Here is a 13,523-nt window from a genome sequence, read left to right as displayed (position 1 = left end):
CATTCATATGCATATGCATATTCACAACCCTGCTGATGCGCGCACACAGGTATTGGGTTCCTACCTGGATGGGGGAGGACGGCACACCAGTAGTGGAATTGGAGCTGTGTGCGCAGCTCTAGGTGACCGGGCAGCATGCGCGCATGTTGAAGTGAGATTTGGCTTCTGCGCATGCACAGGGAGAAAATCTAGCAAGAAGGCGCGCAGGCATGTGAGATTTTGGCAGTGTTTTTTTGCTTCTGTGCATGCGCAAAAGCAACCCCCCCCCCCGAAAATCACCAAAATCTCTCTCTGGCGTGCGTCCTGCACATGCGCAGAAGCTAAATCTCAATCCAATGCACATGCGCACCCACTGTTCACCCGGAGCTGTGCGCACAGTTCCATTTCCACTACCAGTGCGCTGTCCCCACTCCCAGCCAGATAGGAACTCAATACTGATTGATTGATTGATTGATTATTTTATTTATAATTTGATTTGATTAATTTAATTTAATTTAATTTAATTTAATTTAATTTAATTTAATTTAATTTAATTTAATTTAATTTAATTTAATTTAATTTAATTTAATTTAATTTAATTTAATTTAATTTAATTTAATTTAATTTAATTTAATTTAATTTAATTTAGAAAATATTTTTTTATTATAATACAAGGATTAAAAAGAGCAGGCATATAGTATTGTACATGTTGTATCATTTCACAATATAATTGTTATTTGTCTAGTTGTACTTAAATTCTAAGATATATTATACAGAGCTGCCCGTAGTTCCCCCTCCCTCCCAATTGAACTGTTAGACACACAGTTCTTTTTTTTATGGTATCATTATGCAGCTTATGGCATCAGCAGTTATCACACATTTGTTCTATCAATTAATTTAATTTAATTTAATTTAATTTAATTTAATTTAATTTAATTTAATTTAATTTAATTTAATTTAATTTAATTATTTTTTTCTATGCCGTCCGTCTCCGAGAACTTGGGGCGGCTCACAACATATAGAATACACAATATAATACACAATATAATCCAATTAACTAATTAAAAATCTAAAAAAAAGACCCGAAAAACAATGACTCTGTCCATAACAATTCCAGTTTCTCATTTTCTCCTGGGAAAATTAATTGCCCCTCCCCTAGTCTTGATTGATTGATTATGGACTGTCAAATCAATGTCAGCTCCTCAGATCCACTTAGATAGATTTTTCTCCAGGTGACCGTCTTACAGTCGTCGTACAGCTGGTCTTACATTATCTACAAAATGGGGGCTGCTTATCTTCACTAGTGATTTTTCCAGTTGGCAGGTAGCTTGGCCAATATCTTGCCCAGCACTTTTTTGAACATGCTCCCTTTGTTTTCAGTGCAAGAAGCCAGACCAACATTTCAAACCTTACCTGAAGCAACATCTCCCCAAGCGTTTGCATTACGCAAATAACCGAAGAATCGAAGATATTCATTTGTTGGTGGAAAGAAGATGGCATGTAGCCAAGTAAATACAAATTTTCTTGTCCTTTTGACTTGCTGTGGATCTTCCATTTAACCAAATACTCTACGACATTTGCATGCAAAACTTGATTAGTTCAGTGTGATTTTGGGCCACCATTAAGAAATCAGTTGTGATATGGTATTTCTGCACCCAGTCTGTATGGAATTTTTTACAAATATATTTTGATAAGTCTTTGGCTCAAAAACATAGTAAGAGCAACATTGGTTCCTTTTTTTTCATAATGTCTTCTGAGTTAAGCAACTATAATACAGTATTCCAACATAATTTAGGTAACCAGACTTCCTACTATTCAAAGTGTCTTTATTTTACAAATGTACTGTATTTTTTAGGCAGTAGACAATAGATAATAGCTACCCCGTGTTAAGGATTGTGCAGAATGATCTCTGAGTGGTCAAATATATACATACACAGTGGAAACATAGAGATCTAGCAGATATCCAGCTGATAGCCCAGAAATACAAGTAATGATTCAGTAATACAATTCAGATATATTAAGTGTATAAAATATTATTTACTTTGGCAAATATCTTAGTCAAAAACAGTCCTAGTCATATACAATTACATCAGTCAATAACTCTCAATACATATACAATACTATAAACCTTACTTGTTCAGCTTACAAATACATAAACCAGCATTTGAACACACAGTTCTTACTACAGCAGTCACATAGAATATAACAGAAATAGCAGAGAGAGTGAACCTCTGGCTCCCTCTTATGGCAATCCATAACACTAGCTCTTAAAGCAATAGTGTTCTAATACATGTAAACATACATTGTTGGTTTCTTTTATATATTGCCAAACCAACTAGTTATGTACATAGTACTAACAACCTGAGGGCTAGATTTAGCCTATAGAACAGTATTTTCCACCCTTTAAAAGCTCACTAGATTTAAGTCAAGATGCACTAAAAATTCTTATTTCTTAAGGAAAAAATTAACATTATTTTCAGAATTTCTATGGGAGATTTATTCACTCTAATACACCACTCTTATGCTCTGACAGTACAATGGGGAATGGAAGGATTTATATTCCTTACAGACAGCTGGTCATTTGCATCCTTTTTAGAGGGTCCTTGAAGCACTTAGATGTTTATCTTCCAAGAGCCTCGTTGGTGCAGTGGTTAGAGTACAGTACTGCAAGCTACTTCTGCTGATCACTGGCTGCCAGCAGTTTGGCAGATTGAATCTCAGTAGATTCAAGGTTGACTCAGCTTTCCATCTTTCCAAGTCGGTAAAATGAGGACCCAGATTGTTGGGGGCAATATGCTTACTCTCTGTAAACAGCTTAGAGAGGGCTGTAAAGCACTGTGAAGCGGTATACAGTGGTACCTCTATTTACGAACTTAATTCGTTCCATGACCAGGTTCTTAAGTAGAAAAGTTTGTAAGAAGAAGCAATTTTTCCCATAGGAACCAATGTAAAAGCAAATACAGTGGTACCTCATCTTACGAATGCCTCTTCTAACGAACTTTTCAAGATACAAACCCGATGTTTAAGATTTTTTTGCCTCTTCTTCCGAACTATTTTCGCCTTACGAACCCAAGCAGCTGCTGCTGGGATGAAGGGGTTTCTTCCCCCCCCTTTTTTGAAGAAAGAAAAGGGAGGGGCAGCTTGGAGGAGTAAAGATTTTGCATGCTTGCAAAAGCACTGAAACGGTGTCTTTTTAAGAAAGAAAAGGGAGGGGCAGCTTGGAGGAGTAAAGATTTTGCATGCTTGCAAAAGCACTGAAACAGTGTCTTTTTAAGAAAGAAAAGGGAGGGGCAGCTTGGAGGAGTAAAGATTTTGCATGCTTGCAAAGGCACTCAAACGGTGTCTTTTTAAGAAAGAAAAGGGAGGGGCAGCTTGGAGGAGTAAAGAGTAAACAAGAAAGTCCAGTTGCTTCCTGGAAAAAGCACCTTTGGGACAACCAAGACTTGGATGATTGAGAACCTCCATAGACTTTTAACTGACACTAATCTTATGACTGAAGTTGATGGTAGCATATATGTGCCATCAAAATGGGTCGAAACATGTGAGACCTGCATCATGGCACAATGGCATTAATCATCATCAGACATCATTAATCATGCACATAGAGGCACAGTTTGTACAATGGCATTACTGTGTGGGTTGTTGTGGGGGATTTTTGTGTCGTTGTGGCTTGCTGAGAATGCTGCTCTCCTCAACCATTGTTTGGGAAAGAAAACAAAAGTTCCTTGTTTCTTTAGAGATCTGTGGATCAGCTATACAGTGGTACCTCATCTTACAAACGCCTCTTCTAACGAACTTTTCAAGATACGAACCCGGTGTTTACGATTTTTTTGCCTCTTCTTCCGAACTATTTTCACCTTATGAACCCAAGCCGCTGCTGCTGGTATGAAGGGGTTTCTTTTTTCCCCTTTTTTGAAGAAAGAAAAGGGAGGGGCAGCTTGGAGGGGGAAAGACTTTGCATTAACAAAAGTAGGAGAACAGCGTGCTTGCAGGCACTGAAAGGGTGTCTTTTGAAGAAAGAAAAAGGAGGGGCGGCTTGGAGGGGAAAAGACTTTGCAGAGAACAGCAAAGGGTGTCTTTTGAAGAAAGAAAAGGGAGGGGCAGCTTGGAGGGGGAAAGACTTTGCATTAACAAAAGTAGGAGAACAGCGTGCTTGCAGGCACTGAAAAGGTGTCTTTTGAAGAAAGAACAGCTTGCCTTTCTTCCTTCCCACTCACCCTTTAGCCTAGCCTTGCTTCTTCCACCCGCCCCCTTTAGCTGCTCCTCCCTGCCCTCTGTTCGCCTCCCTTCTAAAGTTTGGGATTTTCCTGAAGGATTTGCACGCATTATTTGCTTTTACATTGATTCCTATGGGAAACATTGTTTCGTCTTACGAACTTTTCACCTTACGAACCTCCTCCTGGAACCAATTAAGTTCGTATCATGAGGTACCACTGTATTTTCCTTCAGTCCACTAAAAGTTCAACCTTAATGTTTATAGAAATTAACTGCTGGTATATTCAAGATTCTTCTTAATGTTTTTAGGAGGCCTGGAGATGTATTTAAGAAAATAACTGGGAAGTGCTATTTTCATGGAGATCATGGCTATGACAACAAGATCAACAGCATGCAGGTAGGGGCAATAAACTACTTGGAGTAATTAGAAAGTAACATTGTCGGTATACATAACTTATAATAACTTACAAATGTATATTTTAATCAGAAGGCTCATTTCTTCAGTCTTCCCATATAATACCAACACTCCACGTGCTGCACTGGCTTCTGATTAGTTTCCAGTCACAATTCAAGTTGTTGGTTATTACCTATAAAGCCCTACATGGCTCAGGGCCAGACTATTTACTGGACCGTCTCCTGCCACATACCTCCCAGAGACTTATTAGATTACACAGAATCGGCCTCCTCCGGGTCCCGTCAACTAAACAATGTAGGTTGGACCGCGGGGGAGGGCCTTTTCTGTAGCTGCCCTGGTTCTATGGAAGCAACTCCATCCACCACCCACCCCAATGTTCACACTGCTCCTACTCTACTGGCCTTTCAAAACCTGCCTTTGCCAACAGGCCTGGGGGCCGTGAATCTTAACATCTGACATGCCCAAATTATGTTCGACCTGGTATGTTGCTGTTAGATTGGATATAGGGTTTTTATAGGGGGTTATTTAGTTTGTGTCTATAATAGGTTTACAACTATTGCTTATATTTGCCTTCTTTTTTATTATTGTATTGTTTATATTGTTGTAAGCCGCCCTGAGTCTCACAGGATTGGGCGGAATAAAATTCGAATAAATTGAATTAAATTAAATTCGTATTGCATTGTTGTAATGAGAAAATACCTTAACGATGTGTTATTGCAGCTTATTTTGTTCAATTTTGGATATTCCCGGTGGTTTATGCTGAAATGTTTTAGAATGAAGTCATAATAAAATATAAAAACAGGAAAAAATATAAATAGGGGAAAAAACCTCAAAACAAAAAGAAAATACCAAGATAAAAAACAAGACCACAAGAAAAAGAGAATTGAAAATAGAATTATTTGTAGTTTAGGGTTGAACTGTGGAATCACTGGTACTCTTCTGAGCTTGGATGGTTTCCTGCAGATGTTTCATTACCAAACTTGCAGATGTTTCATTGCCAAACTGGTGGACCTATGATGCTACCTAGTTTGGTGAAACAGCTGTGAGAAAACAACCAAGCTCAGAGAGCACCAAGGACCCCACAGCAAGATCACAACTCATATTTCAAAAGAACTCTTGACACAAAATTGCTCTCTTGACACAAAATTGGGAACAGTGAACTGATTCAGCAATTCTTGAAAAAAGGAGAGCCACAAAGCATGTTTTGAAAAAGGTCTAATCCCTGGAGGGTCCTTACTTTAGTCTTGATTTATTTTATTTTAGCAACAGAGAAATTCACATAGCAGCTGACAACATTAATATTACTGTTTTCTCTCTCCCTTAGACAGTCTTTCTAGGCTATGGCCCTTCATTTAAATTCAAAACAAAAGTACCTCCATTTGAAAATATTGAACTGTACAACCTTATGTGTGGTAAGTAATTTGTAAAGAAAATAAACTGGTTCCCCCCCCCCCCTCAACTTTTATTTTGGTTACTATCTTATGATTCATTTACCTTCCTTCTGTAGCAAGGTATTTTAAGGGAAGGACCAAACCCTAAATTTATTTTCTGCAGCCAACAGAATTCAGGACTACCTGAAGTTGCTGAGAGCCTTTGGGAAGAATTGAAAAGAACAAATTAAATGCAGAAAATAATTTCTGCATTAATCTTTCGACATTAATTTCTCCATGGGAGAAATGGGGCTTCTACTGTCTTGTCCAGTAATTTGAAGTGTTAGCAAAACATACCAAATTTGACAAAGCAAGCCTTATTTCAACTGTAAATTCAGTTCTTAGAAATGGGTTCATATTTTGGATGTCAAGGCAGAGTATAGTAAAACTCTTGGGAATGGTAGTAAATCTAAACTGCCCTTCAAACTTGCCATTAGTCACCTAAGGTTGCCCCAAACAGCAAGATGGGCAGTTAATTAATTAATTGATTGATTAATTAGGAAGGAAAGAAAGGAATTAATGAAGAAGGAAGAAAGAGAGAAAGAGAAAGAAAGAAAGAAAGAAAGAAAGAAAGAAAGTCATTCATATAAAATTTAAATTCTCTGCAAGGATTCAGAGTTTAGATATGTTAGGTAACCCTGCCTAACCCTCACCTCATATTCTTGTACAGTAGTACCTCTAGATACGAGCTGCTCCACATGCGAGTATTCCAAGGTACGAGCCATGAGGGGAGAGAAATTTCTGTTCCAGACCCGAGCTCAAATTCGGGATACGAGCCGAGCGTCCACTAGGTGGCGCAAGAATCCTTGCTTTTGGTTATCTTGGAGGGGAAAAACAAAGTCTAAAGCCATTTGTTCCAGATACGAGTTGTTCGACATACAAGCTCCCTTCTGGAACGAATTAAACTCGTATCTAGAGGTACTACTGTATTGGTGTTTACATATGCATATGCACAAATGTATCTTTTTCTTTTATGTACGCTGAGAGCATATGCACCAAGACAAATTCCTTGTGCGTCCATTCCTTGTGTGTTCATTCACACTTGGCCAATAAAAGGAAGAGGGAGATTATGATCCCGCTATATAGAGTGCTGATCAGACCACATTTGGAATACTGTGTTCTGTTCTGGAGACCTCACCTACAAAAAAATATTGACAAAATTGAACGGGTCCAAAGACAGGCTACAAGAATGGTGGAAGGTCTTAAGCATAAAACGTATCAGGAAAGACTTAATGAACTCAATCTGTATAGTCTGGAGGACAGAAGGAAAAGGGGGGACATGATCGAAACATTTAAATATGTTAAAGGGTTAAATAAGGTTCAGGAGGGAAGTGCTTTTAATAGGAAAGTGAACACAAGAACAAGGGGACACAATCTGAAGTTAGTTGGGGGAAAGATCAAAGGCAACATGAGAAAATATTATTTTACTGAAAGAGTAGTAGATCCTTGGAACAAACTTCCAGCAGATATTGTTGGTAAATCCACAGTAACTGAATTTAAACATGCCTGGGATAACCATATATCCATTGTAAGATAAAATACAGAAAATAGTATAAGGACAGACTAGATGGATCATGAGGTCTTTTTCTGCCGTCAGTCTTCTATGTTTCTGTGTTTCTATGTTTCTATGTTTCTATTCTATTCTATTCTATTATATAAAATTCTCCACTCATAATTACAGAATATATGACAGATGCTATTTTTAATCCTGTTCTAGATCTCCTTCATTTGACGCCTGCTCCCAATAATGGGACACATGGAAGCTTAAACCACCTCCTCCGAAGCAGTACCTACATACCCCGCATGCCAGAGGAAGTAACAAGGCCTCTCCATTCAGTAGCTACAGTAGCTACATCTGTCTACGATCTGGGATGCAGTTGTGACGATAAGGTAAACTCATGATATTCATTGGAAGCAGGAAGCGCCGAAGGGGATTGTTTCTAAACCAGCCAGGGGGAAAAAAAAGAATTATATCTATCCAGAGCCAACTTTAAAACATGTGGACTTCAACTACAAGAATTGGAGAAAAATATCCATCTTTCTTGTTGATAGTAAGAATGAAACATCATTTGAAAACAATGCCAAATTCAAAGTTGGTCTCTGAATGAATGTTTCTTTAGAGCACATTATTGCTGATTATATGGTCCAAAATGAAGATGATCTCTGAGGGGTCTATGGTGGTTTTCTTGCAGACATCTCATTACCACACTAGATAACCTCATCAGTGCTAAAAGGGAGTGGGGTTTGCTATCTTCTTATATACAAGTGTTGGTGGAAATGTTCTTGATGATTCCTTGATTAGGTCATTTACTGATAGCTTGTTTGTCTGTGTTAGAAGTTCGTCGATTGTATATTTCTTGATTGTTGGTTTAGTATTAATCCTGCTGTTAATCTCTGCTTGTCTGGGTGTTAATTGCTGGTAATTTTGGGGGGGGTTTTTTGGGGGGGGGATTGATTGTCCCTTTTGAAGGGCATGTAAATGTTGATCGTTGCCTAGGGGTGCATGAGCTGAATGAATGAACAGAATCTGACTGTGTAAACTATAGTGAAAATAAGTAGATGTTTCTATTCCAGAGGTAAGTGAAGTAACTGGTCTAGTGTCAGTATCCATTATATGATGTCAGCATGCTGTGGATTTTCATCTGCCAATTCGGGCATAGGCTATATTATATGATGTGCAGTGGTACCTCTACTTACAAACTCCCAGGAGATTCCTAGAAAGGCCCCACGGAGGTTTCTCCTCGCCCTTTCTGGCCCTGTTTACTCCCAGGAGATTCTTAGAGAGGCCCCACGGAGGCTTCTCCCCACCTTTTCTGGCCCTGTTTCCTCCCAGGAGATTCTTAGACAGGTCCCACGGAGGCTTCTCCCCACCTTTTCTGGCCCTGTTTCCTCTCAGGAGATTCTTAGAGAGGCCCCATGGAGGCTTCTCCCCACCTTTTCTGGCCCTGTTTCCTCTCAGGAGATTCTTAGAGAGGCCCCACAGAGGCTTCTCCCCACCTTTTCTGGCCCTGTTTCCTCTCAGGAGATTCTTAGAGAGGCCCCACGGAGGCTTCTCCCCGCCTTTTCTGGCCCTGTTTCCTCCCAGGAGATTCTTAGAGAGGCCCCACAGAGGCTTCTCCCTGCCTTTTCCGGCCCTGTTTCCTCCCAGGAGATTCCTAGAGAGGCCCCATGGAGGCTTCTCCCTGGCTTTTTCCAGCCCTGTTTCCTCCCAGGAGATTCCTAGAGAGGCCCCACGGAGGCTTCTCCCCACCTTTTTCTGCCCGTTTCCTCCCAGGAGATTTCTAGAGAGGCCCCACGGAGGCTTCTCCCCACCTTTTCTGGCCATTTCCTCCCAGGAGATTTCTAGAGAGGCCCCACAGAGGCTTCTCCCTGCCTTTTCCAGCCCTGTTTCCTCCCAGGAGATTCCTAGAGAGGCCCCACGGAGGCTTCTCCCTGCCTTTTCCGGTTACAGTTTCAGAGGCTCACGTTTATAAGTGGAAAATGGTTCTTGAGAAGAGGCAAAAAAATCTTGAACACCCAGTTCTTATCCAGAAAAATTCGTAAGTAGAGGCATTCTTAGGTAGAGGTACTACTGTACTTATCTGAATGGGACATGATGGCTCCGCTCAGTTAAAGATGCTGAGCTTGTCAGCTGGAAAGCTCACAGCCTGGATTCGAGACCCAAGTGCCATGCAATGGGGGAAGCTCCCATTCTTTGCCTCAGCACCTGCCTACCTAGCAGTTCTAAAGCATGCGAATGCAAGTAGATAAATAGGAACCACTTCAGTGGAAAAGTAACAACATTCCATGCACCTTTGACATATAACTGGTAGGTCCTGGGCCAGACGCATCATGCGTAGACAGCGATGGGCCACTCAACTTACCTCCTACCAGTGTGCCTTCTGAGGTTGTTGCAGGCGCGTGTGAAATCTTGCACGAGGAGATGCGCGAGAGCGAGATTTTGGCAATTTTCGCTGAAACCCATTCAACCCAAACTTCCTTGGAGAGGTTGTGTGAAATCCCTCTCTGACTACCAGGACCAAGTGTTCCTGAAAACCCCTTTTGATCTGCCTGATTGCAGAAGTTGAGCATCCCTTTCAGTTAAAAGAAAAAGTTACCAGTAGCTCTTTTAATAGGACCCAATTGGCTTCATCAGATAATAGAAGTAAGATAATAGATAATAAATAAGATAATAGAGCCGGGGTGGCGCAGCAGGTAGAGTGCTGTACTTCAGGCCACTGAAGCTGACTGTAGATCTGAAAGTCAGCGGTTCAAATCTTATCACCGGCTCAAGGTTGACTCAGCCTTCCATCCTTCCGAAGTGGGTAAAATGAGGACCCAGATTGTGGGGGCAATAGGCTGGCTCTGTTAAAAAGTGCTATTGCTAACATATTGTAAGCCGCCCTGAGTCTAAGGAGAAGGGCGGCATAATAATTGAATGAATGAATGAATGAATGAATGAATAAATAAATAAAAAGATAGAAATAAGATAATTTTTAATTGTGTATGTTTTTGTTTTAAATAGAATAGGTTGGATGAACTGAGTCGACGTCCTTATACCAAAGGAACAGAAGGTAAGGATCCAATAGAAAGTCCGATAAAAGACTGATTATTGGCAATCATGTTACTGGTGTGTGGGCCTCTCTCTATAATTATGCATTCTAAATCATAATAAAATCAATCTGATGGTGTTTTTTTAAATTTCTGCATTTCATTGGTGTGATGAGGTTTTAAGCGCTTTAGTAGCTAACATGTGATGAACGGAATTGCAAAAGCAATTTAATGGTTTCTAACAACATGTGCAAAATACATTTAAATCAGTGAATTGCTTTTGCAGGTTAATCCAATAATAAACTAACGCCTCCTTTCAACCAGCTGTTCTAACTATACTTACCTATGAGCTCTTTTCCATCCTGTTTTCCCATCTCTTGTTGAATTGGCTCAAAATCCACTTGGTGCAAATTCAGTGAGAGATCCACTATGCAGTCTTTATATTAAAGCTGGGCCTAAATTAAGATGTTATAATTTAAGATATTATTCAACAGCGAGAACCTACACAGGAGGAGAAGGATTTTATACCAACGACCCTGAGAATGTATTACCTGAGGATGGATGCGTCCCGCCACCAGGTAACCTTACTTGACTTGGCTTTTCTTTTTTACCGCGTACAATATCTTAAATTATCTCTAGCTTCGTTAATCTAAAGACTGCCTAGTTGATCTTTCTTTTATTTTCCATTTACCAAGGATCCTGTATCCCATTCTGAAGAAAAGCAGGTTTGGATGGTCCGAGTTAAAAAATGTGGAAATAGAGAATTCATCCTCCCAGCAAGTTTTGGTGGAATGTATTTAGCAGTTATGGGTGTCATATGACCCATTTCTGTCAGTCCCCGAGAGCCAAAAAACCCCCCATGTGGTATTGCTTCTGAGTAGTTTATTGTTGTTCGCCTACAGACAGAATCTTGACAGACTAAAGCAACTACAGTGGTACCTCTACTTACGAACTTAATTCGTTCTGTGACCAGGTTCTTAAGTAGAAAAGTTTGTAGGAAGAAGCAATTTTTCCCATAGGAATCAATGTAAAGGCAAATAATGAGATTATTTCTAGAAAGGTCCCATGGAGGCTTCTTCTCGCTTTTTCTGGCCCTGTTTCCTCCCAGGAGATTCCTAGAGAGGCCCCATGGAGGCTTCTGCCTACCTTTTCAGCCCTGTTTCCTCTCAGAAGATTACTAGAGAGGCCCCATGGAGGCTTCTCCCCACCTTTTCTGGACCTGTTTCCTCCCAGGAGATTCCTAGAGAGGCCCCACAGAGGTTTCTCCCCACCTTTTCCAGCCCTGTTTCCTCCCAGGAGATTCCTAGAGAGGCCCCACAGAGGCTTCTCCCTGCCGTTTCCGGTTACAGTTTCGGAGGCTCAGGTTTGTAAGTGGACAATGGTGCTTGAGAAGAGGCAAAACAATCTTGAACACCCGATTCTTATCTAGAAAAGTTCTTAAGTAGAGACGTTCTTAGGTAGAGGTAACACTGTATCTGCATAACTTTTGATAGATTCTGTGAACTGCTAGGGAGCTACTATCTTAGTTCTCTTCCTGCCTATCAGACATTCCAAGGTCCGTGCCTCTTTGACCTCTGGGAAACAACCCCTCCCTCTTCAGACTCCAAACTGTGTTCCATCACAATAGTACATGTTTGCAGACTATAAACAGCTTCATATGTAGCTCAGACATCAATTACTTTCTTCTCCCCTTTTTTTGCATTTTTACATCGACCAATTCTATTTTTTTAATATACCACTGCTATTCACTGTATTTATGGCAGTTAATATTAGTTAAAAGTCAAAAAGCAAGATTATGCTTGACTGTATTGTCTGACAAAAGTATTATTGGAACCTTCAATGTTTGTATGATAGATTTAAAACGCTCTGTTCCTAAAACCTGCATCTATATAAATGTTAGATATACTTTTTTTCTCTTAAAGTCAGCATCTCTGCTTCTGTTATTTCTTTTATGATGTTATGTAGATTTGGACACAAATTATTTTTTATATTCTGTTACAACAGTCACTAACAGTTGACTCTACTTCTTTCTCAGGTTTTACAAACTCATGGTTACCAATCTGAACTGCAAAAACCTAGACAACCACAAGGTGGAACCAAAGAGACTCTTTGCATCTCTTTGTCACCATCTAGTGGTTATGTAAATTTTGGCTGCCTTCAATACTCCTCTAGTAAATGAACCCATACTTGCTGTTGAATCAAATTAAAAAGTCTCAAACTTGTTAATTCAAATCTAAATTGTAAAGGTAATTTAGTGAAATCATGTCATCAGAAAGATGGAGACTAAAGACCTCCCCATTTATTCTTACTTTCTGTATCAGCTCTTCATAGCACGGCATTAAATCTTCTTTGTAGTACAGTGGGGCTGGGCTGGGTTCAGGGGAAGAACACACGGATCGGTTTTTATTGTAGAGTTTTGTAAAATGGCTTTGATAAAATTATGTCCTGAAGCTTCATTGTTCCTCTCCTGTTGTCTTTAATTTACAGAAAAGCATCTCCTTTATGGCCGCCCAGCGGTTCTCTTTCGTACAAAGTACAGCCTCTTGCATCATCATGACTTTGAAAGTGGCTACAGCGAAACATTCCAGATGCCTCTCTGGACATCTTACACTTTTTCAAAACAGGTCAGTAAGGTTGCCTGTTCTTTGTTCCAGTAGGGGTGGGGGCTAGGGGTGGGGTGTAGCATCCTCAGTTTATCCAGCCTCTGTTCAGCATAGTCAGCTTTCAATGTATGTCGTTTGCCTCTATATACATTTCAGGAATGAGAAAGAGGGTTGAATGAACCAGTCATTGTTAGGATGATAGACTAGGATCAGGGAAATGGTCCAAGTCCATTTTGAGCCACAAAAGCTCACGAGATCACTTAGAACCAATCAGACTGCTTCACAAGGGGATTGTTTTTGAGAAAAATTGAAGGAGGGAGTGCTGGTTATTTTCCCTTTAACTCTTGGAAT

General features: G+C 40.0%; 1 protein-coding gene across 3 annotated transcripts in view; it reads left to right on the top strand.

The window, feature by feature from the left end:
- ENPP2 (ectonucleotide pyrophosphatase/phosphodiesterase 2) overlaps positions 1–13,523 on the top strand; it is a 119,799-nt gene that overhangs the window by 92,151 nt on the left and 14,125 nt on the right. For 2 of the 3 annotated variants that reach the window (XM_070748236.1, XM_070748235.1), the window contains exons 15-21: positions 1,360–1,487; positions 4,504–4,591; positions 5,934–6,021; positions 7,757–7,929; positions 10,544–10,592; positions 11,064–11,147; positions 13,057–13,193. In XM_070748236.1, coding sequence (XP_070604337.1) covers positions 1,360–1,487; positions 4,504–4,591; positions 5,934–6,021; positions 7,757–7,929; positions 10,544–10,592; positions 11,064–11,147; positions 13,057–13,193 — 747 coding nt within the window. The remainder of the gene's footprint in view (positions 1–1,359; positions 1,488–4,503; positions 4,592–5,933; positions 6,022–7,756; positions 7,930–10,543; positions 10,593–11,063; positions 11,148–13,056; positions 13,194–13,523) is intronic. The other variant, XM_070748237.1, reaches the window with a different exon arrangement.

Source organism: Erythrolamprus reginae, chromosome 3 (genome assembly GCF_031021105.1).
Source record: "Erythrolamprus reginae isolate rEryReg1 chromosome 3, rEryReg1.hap1, whole genome shotgun sequence".
Taxonomy (NCBI): Eukaryota; Metazoa; Chordata; class Lepidosauria; order Squamata; family Dipsadidae; genus Erythrolamprus; species Erythrolamprus reginae.
Note: the sequence above shows the minus strand (reverse complement) of the source record. Positions and strands in the feature narration are given on the sequence as shown.